Here is a 21,628-nt window from a genome sequence, read left to right as displayed (position 1 = left end):
ACACGGATGAACCTTGCACTAAAGGCTGAGCGAAACAGGTCACACGTGAAAGAGTTTGTCTCCCATGATTTCATTTATACCAAATTCAGAAGCAAGCAAAATCAATCTATCAGAATTCAGGATAGTGGTTACTCTTGGAGGGGGAGGAAGTCTAGAGATGAAAGGGAGCCCAGGCGGGGTGCCTGGGGTGCTGGCTGGTTCTGCTTCTGGCGATGTTGGTGCTTTCACATTTCAAAGATTCATTGAGCTGTGCACTTAAGACGTGTGCTTTCTGTACGTATACAGGTGCACCTCGGAGGTATCTGCAGGTTTGATTCCAGAGCACCACAGTAAAGCAAGCGTCACAATAAAGCAAGCCACACAAAAGTTTTGGTTTCCCAGTGCATATGAAAGTTATATTTACACTGTACTATAGTCTATTAAGTGTGCAGTAGCATCACGTCTTAAAAAATCCCCGATGGGGCTTCCCTGGTGGCGCAGTGGTTGAGAGTCCGCCTGCCAATGCAGGGGACACGGGTTCGGGCCCTGGTCCGGGAGGATCCCACGTGCCGCGGAGCGACTGGGCCCGTGCACCACAACTATTGAGCCTGCACTCTAGAGCCTGCGAGCCACGGCTGCTGAGCCCGCGTGCCTGGAGCCCGTGCTCCACAAGAGAAGCCACTGCAATGAGATGCCCACGTACCGCAACCAAGAGTGGCCTCCACTCACCATAATTAGATTATGCCCATGTGCAGCAACGAAGACCCAAAGCAACCAAAAGTAAAAATAAATAAAATTAAAAGAAAAAACCAATAACTTAAAAAAAAAAATCCCCGATGTACATACCTTACTTAAAAAATACTTTGTTGCTAAAAAATGCTAACCATCATTTGAGCCTTCAGGGAGTTGTGATCTTTTTGCTGGTGAAGGGTTTGAAATATTGTGAAAATTACCAAAATGTGACACCAAGACATGGAGTGAGCAAATGCTATTGGAAAAATGGTGTCAATAGACTTGCTTGAGGCAGGGTTGCCACAGACGTTCAGTTTGTAAGAAACCGCAACATCTGCGAAGCATACTTTTAAAATGAAGTGCAATAAAACAAGGTATGCCTGTAGAGTACTTTAATAAAAATGTTATGTGCGAAAAGAAACACGTGAAAAAATTTTAAATGCTCTTTAAAAATAGTTTAGGGGCTCCCCTGGTGGCGCAGTGGTTGAGAGTCCGCCTGCCGATGCAGGGGACGCGGGTTCGTGCCCCGGTCCGCGAAGATCCCACACGCCGCGGAGCGGCTGGGCCCGTGAGCCATGGCCGCTGAGCCTGCGCGTCCGGAGCCTGTGCTCCGCAGCGGGAGAGGCCACAACAGTGAGAGGCCCGCGTACCGCTAAAAAAGAAAAAAAAAAAAAATAGTTTAGTGAGTTATTTCAGGTAGAAGATTTTGCGTCTGAATCAGACACTCAGTTGCCCACCTGGCGAGAATCATTTTCCCCAGCTGTTCTCACTCCTGTTTTGTTTTCCTCCTGTTTTTATAGGCTCCGGCTCCTCATTGATGACCAGCCTCTGAAAAATAACCAAAGGCTGCTAGGCTTTTCAAATTCCCAGCAATCCCTGCGTCTGGGCGGGAGTTATTTTGAGGGCTGCATCAGCAACGTTTTCATCCAGAGGTGGGTGCCGTTTTCTGTGCGTGCACAGCTGATGAGAATGGCCTGTGACCCAGGGGACTTGTCATGGCGGGCTGCACGCTGCTCTCGTCCCGCTGACTTTCAAGATGACCTCTTTGGCACGATACACACATTAAAAGCAAACTAACTGAAAGCTTCTGGGCTCATCCTACCTTCGTAGGAGCAACCTTGGAACACAACCTTGGAAAAGGTTTAATTAAAATTTACTTTCAGATTATGGCCTTTTTAGATAAGAGCAAAACTCTCCCCTGGGCAGAGGGAGAGCCCAGGACTGGTCATGAACCTTAGGCAGCCTGTTAGGAGCTTGTGAGCTGCCATCAGGGCTCAGCAATGATCATCAGATAAAGCAGATTTACCTGTGAGATTTTCCTACTGAAATGCAGTGAGATAAATCCTTCCACAAACTCACTTCTGAGGTTTCCTCTTGTTCACCGTCATTCTAGGTCATTCAGTGTCTGTGTTTGTCCTCTCTGCATATTTCATTTTCATATTTCTATGTGGCTCCCACTCCAAAGAACTATAATATTCTGGCTTTGCTGCAACGCTGGCTGTTCAAGGCAATAAAAGTTTCCCAAGGCCTTCTGCTGGCGAGGCATGGTGCTGGATATTGAAGGGAAGGCAGAGGTGGGTACAGCACATTCTCATCCGCTATGAGCCTAGTGTTTCCTCTAGATATCCTGTTCGGGGAGGAGATGAAAGTTTACCCAGAAATCAGGACAGTAAGAATGTATAGTTTTGAAACAAATCCTCCCCGCCCGTGCGTCTTCCTTGATATGTCAGCGTTCGTTTCTGCCCTCATTCCAGATTATCAGAGAGTCCCGAAGTCCTAGATTTGGCCAGTAAATCCACCAAGAGAGATGTGTCCCTGGGAGGCTGCAGTTTAAGCGAATCACCTTTTCTAATGTTGCTTCACGGGTCTACGAGGTTTAACAAAACCAAGACTTTCAATATCCACCAGGTGAGTATCAAAAAACCTTACCCTGGGTTTTGCTTCTTTCCAGATGATTCTCGTAAGAGAGTCCTGCCTCACCGGAGATGTTGGGGAGGGAGGGATGTAGGTCACCTGATCCGGTGGTGCCCAGTGCCTCCAGGAATAATGGGTCATCAACAGGTGGATGACACCAAAAGGTCAAAGTGGTTTTTGTTTTAGCTTTTATTTTGTATTTTGAACGTTTGACAATTTTTGCAGTCATAGAACAAATAGAACCTTGACTGCGGTTTCTCAATGTCTGCAGCTGATGTCTTGCTCTTTTGACACTTCTGCTGTGTCTCCAGCAAGTACAATGCTTGTCTCTGGGATACAGGGCTCATGACCCTTCTCCTGCCCACAGACACTCCTCTGCCTGCATCCTATGACGAGATACACACACGCCCCCAGGCCTTGCCAAGACCAGTGTGGCTTGACCCTGACCGCACATTAGAGACACCTGGAGAGCTTTTACAATCCCAGTGCTTGGGTTGCATTCCACTCAATTAAGTCAGAAACTCTCGGGATAGGTCCAAGCGGCAGGAGTTTGTAAAGGAGTTTGTAAAGCTCCCGGGTGATTCTAGTGTGTAGAACTAAGAGAGGCTGAAAGGAAAGGAAATTCCTTGTTTGGAGGAGTGGAAGCTTTGTCATACATTGAACACAGGGTTAGAACTTAAAAAAGTTCCTTGCTCTGCCTGAGGTCTACAGTGTGACCTCCCCATATCTGAGGTTACAATTAATGCGATTAATGGATAACACTGAACACCTCCAGTGTGCCAGGTGCTACGCTGAGCTCTTTAAGTGGATTTTCTTACTAAATCCGCACGTAACCGTATAGGAGAAGTACTATTACCAGCCACATCTCACAGAAAAGGATGCCGTGGCTTAGAAAGGTGAGCAGTTTGCCCAGGCTCCCACAGATGGAAGGCAGAGTTGGAATTCAAACCCAGGCGACCTGACCCCAAAGCCCAGGCCCTCTCGAGAGCAATGCACTTCCATTCAACCCACTTTTCACTTAACATCAATCACTTGCTGCTTGTCTGCCAATATTTCTCCTGCTGCACAATGATTTGGGGAGATGGAGAGATAGTACATAAAAAGAAATTTTTTTTTTTTGCTTTAAGAAGAAATATATTTCATAAATCCCAAAGGGTTGTCATTTTACTCTCAGGAAAAGAACACCTTTAGACCTGCCCCCTCAGGAATGAAGTCATAGATTCATTTATTTCCCTGTAATGCTGAGAGTTACTGAGAGATTAAATTAGCACAGTGATGGTGGAGATGGAGCGAAGGAATGGATTCAAAGCTATATAGAAGATGGAATGTACCAGACTCTTATAATAATTGAAGGTGGGCGGCAAGGGAGAGGTGGGAGTTAATATAATTCTGAGGCATCTGGATGGATGGAGAAGCCAGTTATGAAGAGATGAAAAGGACAAGCCTTTGGAGGGAACGAGAATGAGTGGAGTTTGTGGCATATCGAGTGACAGGTGCCTCAACCAGGTGGAAAGCTGGTAGGAGATTGTCAGGTGTCTCTGGGGGCCTCAGCAGAGAGAGTGGGGCCGGGGCTATTGATGGGGGATCCCCAGTGAATACACTGTATTTAATGTTGCCCCTGTTCCGTGCAAGCCCCCAGATTAGGTGGAATAAGACATTAATTTTGCCTCCGAAAGCCCAATGCAGAGACAAGGCAACCAAGCTTTGTGGTTAAGTACCGGATTTTGGTGTCAGACTTCCTGGCTTTATCACTTACTACGTGTGTGATCTTGAATGATTATCTAACCTCCCTGTGGGTCTGTTTCCTGCAGCGTACAGGAGGATATAGAACAGTAATATCTCACGGTGTTGTGAGGGTTCACTGAGGTAATAAATATAAAATGCGTGGCACATGGTAGGCATGCCATAACTATTAGCTGTTATCGTTATTATACACACTAATAACCTAAGTGACGGGGACAAAACGTGCTCCAGGAGTGGTATGCCAGGTATTTTCCTGCTACAGAGATTGGAGGGTTCCTCTGGAGGAGGTGATGCATAGACTGGGTCTGGAGCATGGGTTGAGTTTAGATGAGTAAACGTTGTTGCTACGTGAGCAGAAGCCCAAAGCCAGGAGGCAGGGTGTGGTGGAACTCGCAGGTATAGATGCTTTGCGTGCATTCTCTCTGATCTGCACAAGCCTTCACTCTCTCTCTTTCAGTTCCCACCACACCCCTGTGAGAGCAGAATAGAATGCCAACTTTACACGTCAGGAAATTGAGTCTCAGAGAGGTTAAAAGAAAAATGTGCCCGAGAGCACCCAGTAAGTAAACTGTAGAGTCAGAATTGAAACTCAGGGCTACAGAATCCCGAAGAGTGTGCTCTTCATAGGCACTTGCTCAGGGGGAGGTAAGCTCAGAGTCACATGCTGCAGCCGCATCAGACAAGCCTCCGACGGCCTGATGTAATTTTGACATTTTTTCTGTAGTCAGCGTGAAGCCATTGAAAGGAGTGCTTTAAGCCATGTCTAAAGACGAATAAACTGGCAGCAGCCTATGGAATGGTTTGGCCTAGGAAAGTTCTACAGACGTGGCGTCAAACTGGCAAAGTACCGGAATGGTCCAGGCAAGACAGTCAGCAGCCTGACTTTCAGGTAGAGGGACTGGGAGTGAAAGGGAAGGAGTGGAAACAAAATATGTCCCGGAGATGAACAGTAGGACATGGAAACAGAGCACGTGCAAGAGGCCAGGTAGGAGGGTGTCCATGATGACCAAGGTGTGAGGCCTGGGTGCCTTGAAGGGTGATGCTGCCGTTAAGAGAATTAAGGAAAAGTTGGTACCAAGAGTGTGTATGAAGACTGTTCCTCTTGATGTTACTGCTGCTGACACACAAGAATCTTTCAGGGAGGGAGTGGGCCCCGCTGGTGTGAGCCCCCGGCAGGAAGCTCCTGGAGGATCCAGGTCTGGCTGTGATTTTCAACAACTCACTTAACTTTCTGGTGATGGAACATCTCCACTCAGCAGATAACTCGTATTAAGTCTGCATCCCGAGCACCCTCTCCAGGAATCTGGTCAGGTTGGAGAACCTGATCCTGAAGGAATCTGAATCTGTTAGGAAGCCTTCAGCTGCTAGGGCTTAACCCTCTGTGGGGATCTATAGTGTCACATTAAGGGACAGCTTGAGGATGAGTGTGCTGCAGGCCTGGCCCGCGGGACTGGGCTCTGCTTCCCCACAGCCATCCTGGCTCCATCCCGCACAGTTCTGGGCTACGGACAGGGCGTTCCCTCACCGGAAGCACAGATCTGTGGCTTTCTCTCTCCTCTGGAAGGAAACATTTCTCAGAGGCCCCGCTCCCTGACCACCTCTTAAGGCTCATTGGCCAGGAGGGTGTCACATGCTCGTTCCTGAACCAATCCCCAGCAGGGAGAATTCCCATCACTGGCTTCCAGGAATGGAGAGCCCCACTGAGCCCTGAGGCCCATGGGAGGGACTGTGGACCCCTCATCAAAGTCTGGGCTTTGCAGCAGAGAAAAGAGGGGGAAGGGCTGGAGAGTCTCAGTTCCTTCCAACAACTTTTCTAGTCTCATGTGATGTTTATGATGCTTGTTCTTCTGCATTAAAACTCATTCCTGTTAAAAAGTTCAAAGCATCGTCCAGGTCAGGAGAGACTTCTGTGTGGGGGTCAACTCTGAGGAAAGTGGGGACAGGCTGTGGTCCCCTCCTGTTCTCTGTGTTCTTTCACGGCCCTGCTGCTAAAGCCCAAGTGAATGGGCTGGAGGGGAGATGGCAGATTGGCGGCTCCAGGCCCACTGGCTGTCTGTGTGGGCCTCAGTGCTGCTGGCCACCTGCTGGCCTTCCTGAGGGACACTGTGGTTCTTCTGAAGCTCCATGGAGGTGAGGTGCTCTGGGTATCCACTGGTCCCATGTATAGCAGACCTGTGTAGGATGGGAATAACATGCATCCTCCCCAAGGATGAATTCATCTCTATTGAATTCAGCTCTTAGGATCACAAGTCAAAACTGAGCAAGGCACTTAGCAAGATGGGCATTTTCCAACTCTTGCCTCTGATAATCAGCTGTCCTGATTTTTTTTGTTTCTCTCCCACACAGCCATGGTGTGACACGCCAGCCGCCTCCCCAAGGAGCTTGAAGGTGAGGGGAGATACCCAGTCTTGCCCACCGCTTCCAGAGGCCCAGGCCAGCCACGGAGCCCTCAGGTTTGGGGACAGTCCCACCAGCCACCTGCTATTCATGCTTCCCCAGGAGTTGCTGAAACCCAGGTATCATTTCATTTTCCTGCCCCAAGCCAACTCAGAATCTGATTCTACCCTAGGGCAGGCTAGCCGGCACGACAGCAGGCACCTGTCACCAATGAAGGGGGCACTACCACGTTTGCGAAAAGAGGTGCTGGCCTACCTGAGACACACAGCCTGGGGGCCCGAGCCTGCTTCCTCCCAGCAACTGGGAGGCACACGTGACACGTGCTGCTCAGAGGCTGAAACAATCAGCTCGGCTCTGGTTTAGAATTGACGGTGTTCTAAAAATAAGGCTATTACTTTCCAAAGGTGCTATTTGTTGCTATGCTAAATCACCTTCTCCCGCATTCTACAGTTAGAGGAAAATCATTCTTTTAGAAAGACTTGGTGTCAGATCCATCATTTTTAGAGAATACATTTGGATTTTTTGTGCTAACAAGTTGCGTCTCTTTTGGGGAGGAGGGAATAAGCAGAGATAGTAATTCTGTCAGAAAAAAAAAAGTAGGAAAACAAGGCTTGTCATTTTCATGTGATTCGAAGGAGACATAAATAAAAAGGTGCCCAAAATTGCTTTACGACTTCTCTACAGAGGCAGAATGGCCCAGGGGTCCAAAAGGCCTGGCTTTAAGACCTTGGCTTTCAATCCACCCACTCAGCCACTTGCTGGCTGCGTGACCTCAGGCCACAGGCCAGTTCAGGTCCTGGGATGCAGAGGTCAAGATGGGATCAGACGTGCAAAGGAGTTGTTATTCCTGTGCAGAATAAAAGGGGGAGAGCAGGAGCTGGCAAGGAGAGCCTTCAGCTGAGACACAGGCCTGGGGCCTGTGAAAGGAGAGGGAAAGGCAGGCGTGGGTGGGACGAGCCTCAGACAGCAGGGAAGCTCCAAGGGAGTCAGGCAGGCCGGTGGGCCTCACAAGCGAAGATCACCCTGTAGAAGAGTCCAGTGTTGGGCACGACGGCCCGGCTCTAGTTCTGCCGCTGAGCTCGGTGCTTGGCGGGGGTCACCTGTGTGCCACTGCGGTTCTGAGAGCATGGCAGTTGCGGGCTGCCAGGCCGCCATGCCCCTGCAGCGGGGTCTCCTGAAGGGAACTCTGAGTGGCAGCTCCACGGCCACCGCGGGCTGCTGTTCAACTTTTCTAAGCCTCAGCTTCCTCTCCATAAGCTTGGCATAATTATGCCTGTCTCGCATGTTTTTGCAAATTGCCACACCTCTTCGAACCTCAATTTTCTCATCAGTTAGGTGGGGTTGGTAATGTTTCCCTTGCAGGGAGGAGAGGTCGTTGCTTGTAATGAGCTGGCCCTTGGAGGTGCACTCAGTAAGCAAGTGCATATTCACAGGCAGGTGTGAAGCCTGGAAAGGGGAGGGGCCGAGTTCTAAAGGAGACCCTCGGCCAGCTGCTGGCATCTCCAGTAGACCCGTGGAAATTCTGGGGATCCCCGATTTGCCAAAACTGTGCTAGTCGGAGACAGACAGATGGCAGAAGCGGTGACCCTCTCAGCCCCTCCCGGGGCTTTTCCACTCCGCATCTCTGCTCTGTTGGTCAAGCTGACCGTAATAACAGTCTCCCTGCAGATGCTGCCCACGCTGTCCTCTTCCCGGCCTCCCCACTCTCCAGCCCCCCTGCCTCTGCCCTCCCCCTCCCTCCGTGGCCCCTTTCTTACATCTTCTCTCTCAGCACATTCACTGTGGTGAGTTATCCGGCTTCTTCTGATGATTCGACCCCAGCATCTTCCTGTCCAACACTGAATTATATATAATAAATGGAAAAAGTAACATCCTTAAAGGAAAGCAGAAAAAAAATAATCCTTAGTAAATATAATTTAAAAATTATTTTAGTCCCCGGTATTGTAGCAATCAGAGTATATTTTCAGGATGTTGCAAGATTTGGACTATTCTATTATTCTCATTCTGGTTTCTAGTCTAGAAACTTTTGGCCTCTCCCGTAAAACCCTGTACCACTATTTTAACCTCTGGGTGAATGTATAAAAATGCTTCTTTGCTCTCTGTCTTTCCCTCCTATCCTCCAGCAATAAAGACTCATAGCTACAGTGTCATATGCCAGGATTTGAAGCTACTGATGTCGTTTTTGGGTGTGTGTTAGTCTTTTCTGAAAGAAAATTGCTTTAAGAAATAATTCTGGAAAGCAAATGTCAAGTCTAATAACCAAGCCCACACATGTAAAGTACTTTCATTCTGTAGCAAGTTCTACCATCCTCCTTAGATTGGCTAACCCTCGTATTCCAAACCTCCGCACTAATACACAGCTACACCAAGAGAAATACTGAGCCGTGTCACCGTCGGCTTGGTTTAATTTCACAAATATAGATTTCCTTTGCCTTTTGAAGAACTATACCCTCAAGGAAACTTGCATATCTGTAGAATGAAAGTGCACGTCCGTGTTTGCTCAGCCTCGCAGTATTAAAAAGCAAAGAGATGTAACGGTGTAATTATTTCTTCCACTTCCTGATTCTGCCTCCGCATCTTCCACTTGCCATTTAATTCAATTCAGTAACTCTTTCCTGAGGGCCTCCTGTGTGTCATGCACTGGGGATACAGCTTTAAGCAGGGTAGACCCCGTACCTGCCCTCCGTCTGGTGTGCACTTGGACATGGACCACGAGGAATGGGTGAGGACAGCCTTTTTTTTTTTCTTTTTTTGGCTGCGCCACGTGGCACGCGGAAACTTAGTTCCCCAACCAGGGATGGAACCCCTGCCCCCTGCAGTGGTAGCGCAGAGTCTTAACCACTGGACCACCAGGGAAGTCCCTGATGATAGCCTATTGACACCCATATCTCCCATTACCTTTTCCCAGTACACTTTTAGGCACCCCCTCAGGGCACCCGCACACCACAAACCACTCAAAGAATGAACCATCCATCGCTGCGTTCCCAGTGCCCACCATGGTGCCTTGTACATACGACCCACTCATTACATATTTGCTGAATGAACGAATAAATGGATGGATGGTTGGATGGATGTGAGTTTGCATAGAAAGCAAAGCTTGCTTAGCCACACGTACCTATGATATGTAACCGTCATGCAAAGGAATATTAACTTTCACTCTCTGCTTTTACTGCATGATGCTTGCGTAATTCCTGTTCCACCATAGATGAGGTATTAAGGTCCGAGAAATGTTAAGGGTAGGCGGGAGAAGGTGGATCTGGACTCCTGTGCCACTGTGTTAAATGTGTCTTACGGGAAGAAAACGCTTACCTGATGCTTAAATCAAATCCTTGTTATTCAGGTTGTCCCCCGACTTCTCCTCACAGCCTTCCTCTCCCTGCATGTGTACAAAGTAGAAAGCGTATTCACTGGGTTTAACAATCGAGGCTGCTCGGTGAAATAAGCCAGTTGCAAAAAAGACAGAAACTGTGTGATTCCACTTCTAGGAAGCGCCTAGAATATCCAAATTGATAGAGGCAGAGAGCAGGGTGGTGGTTACCAGGCGCTGAGGGGAGGACAGAAGGCAGAGTTGTTAATGTGTAGAGAGTTTCAGTTTTGCAAGATGAAAAGAGTTCCGGAGATTGGCTGCACAGCAATGTGAAGGTACTTAACACTACTGAACTGTACTCTTAAAAATGGTTAAGATGGTAAACTTTATGTTTGGTATATTTTACCATAACTTTCTAAAATGTAGATTTTTTTTTTAAAGTAAGGCATCTTCCTTCTTGCCATGTGCTGGGACTTAACGCCACTAGCTGAGTTTGTCATAAAACTTCCTCTTATTTCCCAATACGGTAAGGAAATTATACAACAAAACTTTTAGCAGCTGAAATACAATGGCTTTTAAAACTTCCCAGAGAGACGGTCGTTTAATCAAGAGGTACCTTAGTTTATTCATTTAAATAAGGAGGTTGTAGGGTTTTGTTCCTCACTGTCTCTCCCAGCTATGGAGATCTGAAGAAACACTAAAAGCCTCTTATTTTCCTTCTTCGCCTTCTGCTTTCTTTTCCCCACAGGTCACAGTTTGCCGTGGACTTGCAGACAACGGCGTCCAGAGGGCTCGTGTTTTACACAGGCACTAAGAACTCCTTTATGGCTCTTTATCTTTCGAAAGGACGCCTGGTCTTTGCACTGGGGGCAGGAGGGAAACAACTGAAGCTCAAAAGCAAAGAGAAGTGCAGTGACGGGAAGTGGCACACGGTGAGAGCTGGGGCTGCCCTAGAGCCTCCGCTGGGGCCAAGTTCACTGCTGAATAGCTGAAGACGGGAGTCTCAGCGTTCTTCCCGGCAAGAGGGCACAAGTACTGGGAGAGCTCATGTGGTCAGAGGCACTGAGCGCCCCAGTGCCTCAGCCCCAGAGACTCCTGAACGCGCCATGTGTGGATGTCATCCTACATGCCGAGACGGGCTTTCCTCCCTGCTTCTTTACCCGCCGCCCCCAACCCCCCATGCACCTCCCTGGGCTGCACCACTCCCCTTGCCTATTCCCACCCTTTGCTCCCTGGACCATTTCTCTCCTTCAGGACAGTTTCCAGTCTCCAGGCCCCCTGTGAGTCTGGAATGCCTTCTCTGTAGCCAGCCCAGGTGTCATCACCCACATCCCTAGCATCTCAGCTCTTGCCTGAAGGCATCCCAGGGTTAAAGAAATACAGTTTAAGGCAAGAAGGGACCTATGTATTTTTGTTTTCTGACGAGGGAATTGGAACTCAGAAAACTTAAGTGACTTGACAACTTACACTCACTCAGTCATTCAACAAATATGTAATAAGCTGCCATCCTGGAGCACATAAACAAAAAAATCCCCAATATAATGTCAGCTACTGCTTTGAGAAAACACTAAAGCAAGGTAAGGAAGTGGCCGAGTAGGGAGACTGTTTCAAATAGGACAGTAAAAGAAGGCCTCCTCCAAGAGATGACAATCAATCATATAAAGTTATAGGAAGGATTTCCAGGCAGAGGGAACAGCAAGTACAAAGACCCTAAGTTAGGAGTTAGCTGAATGAACAGAACAGAAAGGATAAGAAGTGGGATTCAAGAGTGAGGCAGGGGGACTTCCCTGCTGGCTCAGTGGTTAAGAATCCACCTGCCAATGCAGGGGACACGGGTTCGAGCCCTTGTCCAGGAAGATCCCACATGCCGCGGAGCAACTAAGCCCGTGCGCCACAACTACGGAGCCTGTGCTCTAGAGCCCGTGAGCCACAACTACTGAAGCTCGTACGCCTAGAGCCTGTGCTCCACAACAAGAGAAGCCACCACAATGAGAAGCCAGCGCACCGCAACGAAGAGTAGCCCCCGCTCGCCACAACTAGAGAAAGCCCATGCACAGCAACGAAGACCCAACGCAGCCAAAAATTAATTAATTAATTAATTTTAAAAAAGAGTGAGGTGCAGGCCCAGGTCATTTAAGCATTGAAGGCCAAGGTGAGAATTTGGGATTTTATTCTGAGTCTCTCTGAAGCTTTTAGAGAGTCTAAAACTAAAAAAAGCACTACACAAACAGATTGATATTTTCAAAACCCTCTTTAGCTAAAGTGTCTAAAAGGGAGTAAAAATAGAAGTAAGTAGACCAGATGGATGCTATTGCCTTTGGTTCAAGAGGCTGAGGTAGAGGGGGAGAGAGTAGACCACCCAGGATGTGTTCTAAAGGCAGAGCCAAGAGGTTTGGCTGATGGAGAGAGAGGAGTCAACATCAAGTCCTGTGATTTTGGACCAGTGATTGGGTCAATAGTGGAAGCTTTGCTGAGAGGGAGAAGATGGGCAGGAGGTAGGTGTTGCTAGGCAAGAGTGGGAACTCTGTTGTCAACATCCTGCGGTTGAGCTGCTCATCAGACCTTTAAGCCCAGGTGTCAGTAGATAGTAGAGGCCAGAGGTCACAGCTGGGCATCTACACTGGGGAGTCATTTGTGAATAGTCTCGTAGCCATGAGGTGGCAGAGTCCACACCAGAGCCCAGGGATCCTGACTTTTAGCAAAGAGTTTAAAACACTTGATCCTCTTGTTGGGAAAGGAGTAGCCATTGGCCCCTTGCTCCAGGACCCCTGCTCAGAGGAGCATGTGGCTTTCTCCCGTCTCAGCTCTGCACACTCTCTTCCTTCCTCTCTGTTGCATGGATGTGTGTTTATTTATGATCCTTTGGTTCTTCAGTTATTTATCTTTTGTATAAGTTTCCAGTCACCTATATTTTTGTTTACTTTTGAGAAATCTTTTTTTAGTTCATGTTTTAAGCTCACTCTGTTTAATATCTGACATAATCTCACAAAATGATGATGATGATACTGTGGTGAAAACTCTGATTTTTCAAAGCTACTTGAAGGGACAGAAAAACTTTAAAAAAAAATTTCCTGTGACCACTAATAAACTACAATGCCAGTTGTCAAAGGTAAGAATACGATTAACGTACTTTCTTTATCCTTAAGGTGGCATTTGGGCAAGATGGAGAAAGGGGGCGCTTGGTTGTGGATGGTCTGAGGGCCCGGGAGGGAAGTTTGCCCGGAAATTCCACCGTCAGCCTCAGAGCACCAGTTTACCTGGGATCGTCTCCTTCAGGGAAACCAAAGGTAAATAGTTATGCTTCAGAGCCACAGATAAGAACAAGTCACCCTATAAACTTTATAATTATACCATATATTCAAGGATATCAAAATACTTTATTTTAATAACTGAATCTGTATTTTAATGTTATTTGGTGACTGAAATAAAATTATCTCAAGAACCAAACTTGGGGAAAATTTGGGCTAAGGAGAAAGTCACAAGTCTGTCTGTCCCCAAGAAGGAGGGGTGCGTACCAGGATTTTTCAGGTTCAAAGGCTCCGATGGCACCGGGGCCCCAGGGTGGCGTTCTGTGGGTGCCCTCCCCCTGTCTTCTCCACGTGGCCAGAGGGCTCACTGCCCCTGATTACTTGGGGTGGCTGAACCCGCCTGTCACTCTTCTCCCAGATCTGCCTTTTTTGCACACAAAGTGAAGATGGCCCGTCAACAGCTCCGGCCCAGGAACTGTTCTCCTCCAAATGTGCTGCCAGGCGCTGAGCCCCTCCTGCCCCTTCCCACTCCGCTGGTCCCATTCTGGTGTGATGTGTGCTAGCAGCTGGGGGGAAGGGCCGAGACTCAAATCTAGGCCAGAAATGGACGTAATCTAAGCAGGTCACTTCTGCCAGCGTGGAGTCTAGGCGGTCAGGCTAACGTGGCCTTGACCTTGGTATCTCCACAGGACTCAGCCTGGCCCACTTGAGTTTCGCACTGTGGTTTGGGCCAAAGCCCCAGCAAGTCAAAGTACTGTTTTACTTTGTTGTATGTAATAACTTTTATATATGTATCATAAATAATATATAACATAATATAGTATATGTATTATGGTATTTAATACATATATAACGTATAACATATTAATAATTGCTAAAGAGGATACTCAATGTTTGCTTTTCTGCAACCTCTGTACCTTTTTCCCTCTCAGAGAAATCACAGGATGGGGTAGTGATTCGGGGCACAATTTGGGTGCTCTTTTTTTTTTTGCGGTATGCGGGCCTCTCACTGCTCTGGCCTCTCCCGTTGCGGAGCACAGGCTCCGGACGCGCAGCCTCAGCGGCCATGGCTCATGGGCCCAGCCGCTCCGCAGCATGTGGGATCTTCCCGGACCGGGGCACGAACCCGCGTCCCCTGCATTGGCAGGCAGACTCTCAACCACTGTGCCACCAGGGAAGCCCTGGGTGCTCTTTTGACTTGGGTAAATCACACTCAACATCCTAAAATCTGAGACAATCAGTAGCACCCAACATCCTTTACCAGCAAGGTCCTATTCGCAGCCTTCCTTCAACCTGAGGGTGCAAACCACCGAATACCCTCCTTCATATCCTTTCAAAGGGCAGGCAACATCCAATCAGCCAGTGGCTGCCTCCAAATACCAAAACCTGCAGCCAGTCTTTGGTGATTCCGTGTTAGGTTATGGCCTGAACTGGAGAGCCTGAGCGTGGTGTCAGATACAGACTCTTTGTTATACATGATGGCAAATCTGAAGAAACTAACATTTCTTAGGGGCCCCTATCAGTACTTTGTTGTTGACACTGACACCACATGCACCTATAATACCACTAGATTCCCTTAAAATTACCATGTCTTGCATCCGTCGTGTAGGATTCCAGAGTCCTAAAGGCATTTACTCCAGAAGAGAGTAGAGGGATTTTATTCAGTGATTTTATTAACTTTTTTGAGAATTTCATGAAAGTTATGGCCCCTTTCTCCAGGAAAATACACAGATATCTGGTATATAATTTAAGGGGTCAGAGAACCCCAGAAGCTCGTCCCTGAGCCGCAGGTGAGGAGCCCTTGTTTCAGGCCAGCTTTCGGCAGCCGTGGGGGCTCCACGCAAGCCCCCTGATCCCGCACCCTGTGTCTGATCTTGACCCTGTGGCATTCGTGATTTGTTGATGGTGCACTGGGCCCAACAGTGTAGGGAGCTTTCTTACCCTTCATTATTTTAGGAATGTTTTGGTCTCGTTTTTCAGCCGGCCGCCCTGCATTAAGCTATCACACGGGCTCATGAAACCCTAAGAAGTATTTTGTACCTGCAAAGAGACGGTGAGATCTGTGAACAGCAAGGTGGCAATTTCCCCTGTTGCAGCTCTGACTGTGGCCCAGGGTCAAGTCACCCTCTGTATTCTTGTTTCCACGCTAGGTTGCCATCTCCACTGCCCCTGCCCTTGGTTTGGTGGTACATTCAAACTTCGACCACCCACCAAACACCTGGTATCTGGGTTTTTTGGCACTGTGGAGGGAGCCAAAATGCAGCCAGTCAGGCCCACCTGACTCTTGGAAGCAGGATGGATGAATCCCCCTCCTTCCTCCTCTTTTGGACAACTGCCCCTGCCCTTAACCTTCGCTGCGCATGGATTTCTGGGAGTTGTGGGTAATACGGTTTGCTTTCTCTTCTGCTTCGTTGCAGACCCTCCCCCAAAACAGCTTTGTGGGATGCCTGAGGAACTTTCAGTTGGATTTGAAACCCCTGGACACCGCTTCTGCAAGCTTTGGGGTGTCTCCCTGCTTGGATGGCTCTTTGGAGAAAGGCATCTATTTTTCTCAAGAAGGAGGTCATGTCATCCTAGGTAAGGAGCAGTTTGGAAGGCTTTATATCTTTAGAGCTCTGATTCTGAAGAACTCTTATCCTTTTTTTGGAATTATGATGTTTAAACTATTATTTGTTTATTTTTGTTTTGAAAGCCAACTCCGTGCTTTTGGGGCCAGAATTTAAGCTTGTTTTCAGCATGCGCCCGAGAAGTATCACTGGAATTCTAATTCACGTCGGAAGTCAACCCGGGGAGCACTTATCTGTTTATATGGAGGCAGGAAAGGTGTGTAGCTGTCGGATGACATGGGAAGGGTGTGTGAATTTATATTAGAACCAGGTTCCACTTCTGGAGACCATGGTAGGTGGAGTTACGGTAGAGAGTGGAATCCAATCTTGTATTTAAGAGGCCTGACTTCAGGGCTAACTTACCCTTTTCCTTAAGTAATTTGGTCATCATGTTTTCTGTTCTTCATCTTTTAAATTGGGCAAATTCAAACAAGCTGGGCTGAATTCCGGCTCCACCACTTAGTTATAGAGCCCTTGGGAAGTTACCTAACCTCTCTGACTCAATTTCTTTATCTTTAAAATGTGGAGAATGATGCTTATATTTAAGGGCTTTTGTCAAGAGAGGAGAAGCTGCCATATACTCAGTAAATGTTCATTTTTCTCACCTCCCCTTCACCCCTGTCACACCTCTACTTTTATTTATTTTAGTTTATATGAACATTTATCAGTAAATGTTCATTTTTCTCACCTCCCCTTCACCCTTGTTACACCTCTACTTTTATTTATAAGGGCAGCACCAGAGTTCATGGGATGGATTTTCTCACCAGCCATCTACACCATGTCACACCCTTGCCCATGCCCCACATCCGCTGGGTCAGTTTCAGATTCCCTTTATCCTCTCTACACAGCTCACCAAGCCCTTCTGGTCTCTGCAGCCAAGCCGGCCACAGGGTCTCCACCCAGCCTTCCTTTAGCTTTTCATGGCTTCCTTCTTCAGCCATGTGCTTTTGCTGCTCCATCTTTCCCATTGCTCACAGGCCTACTCAATATCTTATGTTCACCACCCACGTTTAATCTCTTTCCTTTGCAAAACAATCTCTTTCAAACCAAATCCTTCCAGGAAGCCTCTCTTAGTTAAGGCCTTAAAGCAAAGATTGATAATATAGCATTTTCTTTTACCTTTATCCTTCCAGTTTACTGAATGTGAGGGAAGACTCTCAGAATAAAATACAGTAGTCAGAACTCTTGGACACTTTTTAGTTAAGTTACAGCTTTAAGTCTGAGCAGGCCTCTTGCGGGCCCAAGAAGCAAGGAACTATGCTTAACGGTGGTTCAGACAAAGCTGGCTTTTCAGGGGAGGGGTTGGGGAGCATCTTTGGTGAGAGCTTCTGGATAGGAAATACTCCCCCCAACACGAAATCAAGACCTGATAACCTTCCTAACAGCTGTGACACTGCTTAGCTTGAAAATTGCCCGAGAAAAGGCTGCACTGTCTGCTTACATGCAAATTAGATGTAAATTACTTATCAACAGGCTGATTTTAGCCCTCTCGTTTCATTGACCTTGATTCAGCCCCTGGAGAATCCTGGCCCAGAGTGGGAATGCGGGATTCTGCACAACAGCACGTTGAGTGCCTGACCCCTGACACGTGCCCAGTGCAAACTCAGTCAGTTAGCGTGCTGAATTCCTTGGACGAGACCCCTCTTTAAGTCCTGCGTTCGTGGAATTATTATAATTGGCTGCCCCTTGCAGCCGGGTATAGGCCTCAGCCAACGTTTTTGCCTTCCAAATTGTACACGTCCTCCTAAACAGAGCTACTGTCACATGCTAATCACTAAGGCAGATCTTCGGTGCTAACCGGTAACCTTTGAGTCAGGCCTGATGGGACCGGGGTAGGGAGTCAGTGGGAAAGGCTCCTTACCTTTGGCAGTAACTTCAGGCCAGGCCCTGGGTTTGCAGCTCACTTGCCTGGAAAGGGGTGCAACAGAGAGATTCCTGCAAAGCCTTTGTCCCTCTATGGTCACCTGGTGCGGGAGGGTGTACCCATGTTTCAAGTGCTCCTGGGCGGTCAGGGTGCAAGGGCTGGGAAGGAAAGATGGCAGGAAGTGGGCCCCACCTGCCTTTCTGAAGGAAATAGGAAAATGCATGTGTGTTCCAGGTCACGGCCTCTGTGGGCAGCGAGGCAGGTGGGATCCTGACATCGGTCACACCAAAGCAATCTCTGTGTGATGGACAGTGGCACTCGGTGACAGGTATGACGTCCAGTAGCCTATTGTTCACAGACTGAAACAGTCTCCCTTTCCATCTGGACTCGAACATCCCAAACGCTCCCTCAGTTCATCCATCCATTAGCGTCTGACCAGGGTCAGCCCACCAGGTTAAGGTGCTGGGAACATGTCTATTCTCAACTCCAGTCGTATTTATGTAATTCACGGCTCCAGTTCTCCATAACACACTGAGTTTTTTTTTGGGGGGGGGCGGTGTGGAACCCAGCAAACTGATAAGCTATGTTTGTTTTCAAGGTAGCATAACACTGTGATTGAGATTTTGCCTCTGAAGTCAAAGAGAACAGAGGTCAGGTCTCAGTTCCAGCCCTGTGAGACCTTGGGCAAGCTACTTAATTTCTCTTTATCTTCAGTTTTCTCATCTGTACAACGGAGGTAAAAATAGTATACACCTCCCAAGGTTGTGAAAATTAATGGGATAATGTGTGTGAAGTGCTTAGCAGTGTCCAGCACGTCCTAAGTGCTCAGTAAATGTTTGCTCTTAGTATAGGTAAAGTTCATTGTTGGGTTATTTTTTTCAACAACATTTAATACTAATGCCAAGGATTTAGACAAACCACTTGACGGGGAGCAGGCATAAACTCTCAAGTCGAATCTGCTATTTTAGGAATAACTTGAGCATACAAGTTTGGAGATATATTAACCTGTATTGGCTAAAATATCTTTTGTTAAAAGTAGCTGCCTCTTGGCTAATTTGAAAGCTAACTGCATTGCAGTTGGTTAAGATTGTTGACGCTGGAGGAGTTTTATTTGGGAGGGTCAAAAGCCAATGTCTTTGGAGTCTGTTTTCAGCAGTCAGTCAGTGTCTTCTTGGAAAGAACCAGAGATCACGTGAAATAAGCACTGGCCTCTGGAGACAGGAACCCAGGGCTTGAATCCCAGCTTGTTTAATTTATAACCAAGCCATGTTGCCAAGCTCCTCAATGATGGAGGGTCACAGTCTCTTATCTGAGAAACGAGAGTGATGATCTCTTCCTCACAGATTCATGTTAAGGATTAAATTCTGTAATATACGTGGAAGCACCTCAACAGCACCTGGTGGGGAGAAATTAGTTGAATTTGTGCTTAGGTTGATGGAATTCCTGCGAGCCGTGCTCCCTCAGGTCCAACGGGAGTGAGTGAGAAAGAAGCCGATGATGATGCCCGGTGTAGACATTATACAGTGGGCAGGGCTCTCAGGTGATAGACCTGACCTGCTTTCCTTCCCTGCAGTCACCATAAAACAGCACATCCTGCACCTGAAACTGGACGCAGACCGTAGTTCCACCGCTGGACGGCACCCCGTCCCCACTGCCCGCACGCAGGAGCATCTGCACATTGGAGGTGTCCCAGGTAACTCCTGTGCTGACTTCTACACCCATGTTGTCCCACGTCAACTCTTAACATCTCCATCGTAACCCGTGGTTGGGGGCATCACATTCGTTGGGATATCAGCAGGGGCAGCTGTTGGCTGGACCGTGTAGACAGTGAGACTCTTTCTCCAGCTTGTGGGGAAACCGGACTGCCAGCAACAGAACGTTTCCCAGCAGCCCAGGCCACGTGGCTGCTGCTTCCACTTGTCCCAAGCCTATAATTTTTTTTTTTTTTGTGGTACGCGGGCCTCTCAATGTTGTGGCCTCTCCCGTTGCGGAGCACAGGCTCCGGATGCACAGGCTCAGCGGACATGGCCCACGGGCCCAGCCGCTCCGCAGCATGTGGGATCTTCCCGGACCGGGGCACGAACCCGTGTCCCCTGAATCGGCAGGCAGACTCTCAACCACTGCGCCACCAGGGAAGCCCCCCAAGCCTATAATTTATAAGCCTCTCCTAAGAGCCTGCATGAACCTAGAAGCCTGATATCATAAAGAATCAGAAAAGGGCCTGAGAAACTGGTCTCCCCCCTCCAGGCACTTAGTTATGGTGACTTATTAAGCTGTGTGGAGCCAGAATGGGGGAATCAGGCAGGGTGATCAGAGTCAGGTGAATCAGAGTCAAGTTCAAGACTGGAATTTTGCCTGGAAAGAGCCTTGTCAGCCTTCATTGATTTATGTGCCTCCAAATGGTCTGGTGGTTAATTTTATAGGTCTTCCATGACCCATGAAAAGCACTAGAGTTCAGAGTCATTATCTATTGATTTGGGCTGTGGAATCTCCTTCTCTGAAGGATGTGCAGAGTAGCCTTGTGCTTTCACAGCAGGGGCTGTGCTGGGTGCCTGCTTAAAGCAGGAGAGGACTGGGTGGACTGAGAGCCTGGGTCCCTTTAGCTCTAAGAAGACTGTTTCTTAACGGAGTGCGTCCACTTGACAGTATGAGTGAGCCATCGAATGCCTCTCCTTTTGTCTTTCAGCTAATTTGAAAACCCTGAAGCTTCCCGTGTGGAGATCCTTTTTTGGCTGCCTGAAGAATATTCAAGTCAACCACATTCCTGTCCCTGTCACTGAAGCTGCAGAAGTTCGGGGGACCGTCAGTCTGAATGGCTGTCCTGACCACTAACTCAAACCCATCACAAGGCAGGGAAGTTCACCTCCGGAAGCACTGATTACCCAACACCCCTCCCTCTCCCCTCTCAAGGTCGTTCTGACTTAAGACACCATCCCGATGGGTTTATTAGCAAATCTCATTTTTAATTCCAACCACACATACCCATCATTTTGGCATTCAGTGCTACATATCTATTTTACATAAAAATCCCATTTCTTGAAGAGGATGAACAAATCCTTACATGCTTCTGGTAATATCACTTTCCACTAAAAGTTTGATGTCTTTTAAAGAACACTGTTTTCCACTTGTTAAAAAAAATAAATATCTTTCAAAGCACTTTAAAAATACAAAAATTTTACATGTGTTAAGATGTTATAATTTATGGGGTTAAATAAATGCAGTGTACTCTTCAAATTATGATGTTTTATTAACATAAAACGATTGGCTTGCTGGTCATTTTTAATTGTATTAATTCTTCAGCACCTGTTCAATGTGCCACGTACAACGCAGTTTTCTACAAATAATCACCAAGCACATGCTGGTGAGGTACTGTGTGTGCTCAGTGTTGGATCTACAGTCGAGGAATATGCACTCCAATCGGGGAGACACATACTGTTCATAAAATAGTAAGTAACAAACTGAATAAATGAACCTGTAACTCCACTTGGCTTCCCACGTACAGTCTGCTGCCAACCAAGTCTAGATTATGATTATCAATTCCTTGAGGGCAAAAACTGTCTAGTAGAGGAGCTGAGATGAATGTACTGTATATACTATAATTAAAGCTTTGCATGAGAGGCTAACAGAAGTCAATGGGAAGTAGGAATCTAGTTTTATCTACAAAATAATGAACCATGTACTAGACCAATATTATTACCCAGCACCACTCTCACTAGCAAAGAAGGCTATGCAAGCACTTCTGTATCTCCTGCATAGTATTTGCTCATCAGGACTAAAACAATTCTAAAATTTGGATATAGTAATCCTATGTGGTATCCTTACAGCTACCTGCCCTCCG

At 47.5% G+C, this 21,628-nt stretch overlaps 1 protein-coding gene across 4 annotated transcripts in view; it reads left to right on the top strand.

Annotated features, from left to right (window-relative positions):
• Window positions 1-21,423, top strand: part of LAMA3 (laminin subunit alpha 3) — a 242,767-nt gene extending 221,344 nt beyond the window's left edge. The window contains exons 66-75 of one of the 4 annotated variants that reach the window (XM_004273749.4): window positions 1,512-1,643; window positions 2,466-2,619; window positions 6,715-6,884; window positions 10,821-11,004; window positions 13,219-13,359; window positions 15,738-15,897; window positions 16,013-16,143; window positions 18,025-18,118; window positions 19,364-19,483; window positions 20,477-21,423. In XM_004273749.4, the coding sequence (XP_004273797.1) occupies window positions 1,512-1,643; window positions 2,466-2,619; window positions 6,715-6,884; window positions 10,821-11,004; window positions 13,219-13,359; window positions 15,738-15,897; window positions 16,013-16,143; window positions 18,025-18,118; window positions 19,364-19,483; window positions 20,477-20,622 (1,432 nt within the window). In that variant the 3' untranslated portion in view covers window positions 20,623-21,423. Of the gene's footprint in view, window positions 1-1,511; window positions 1,644-2,465; window positions 2,620-6,714; window positions 6,885-10,820; window positions 11,005-13,218; window positions 13,360-15,737; window positions 15,898-16,012; window positions 16,144-18,024; window positions 18,119-19,363; window positions 19,484-20,476 lie in introns of those variants that run through there. The other 3 variants (XM_033435312.2, XM_004273750.4, XR_004485306.2) reach the window with 3 other exon arrangements.
• Window positions 21,424-21,628: the final 205 nt, after the last annotated feature.

This window comes from Orcinus orca, chromosome 15 (genome assembly GCF_937001465.1).
Source record: "Orcinus orca chromosome 15, mOrcOrc1.1, whole genome shotgun sequence".
Taxonomy (NCBI): Eukaryota; Metazoa; Chordata; class Mammalia; order Artiodactyla; family Delphinidae; genus Orcinus; species Orcinus orca.
Note: the sequence above shows the minus strand (reverse complement) of the source record. Positions and strands in the feature narration are given on the sequence as shown.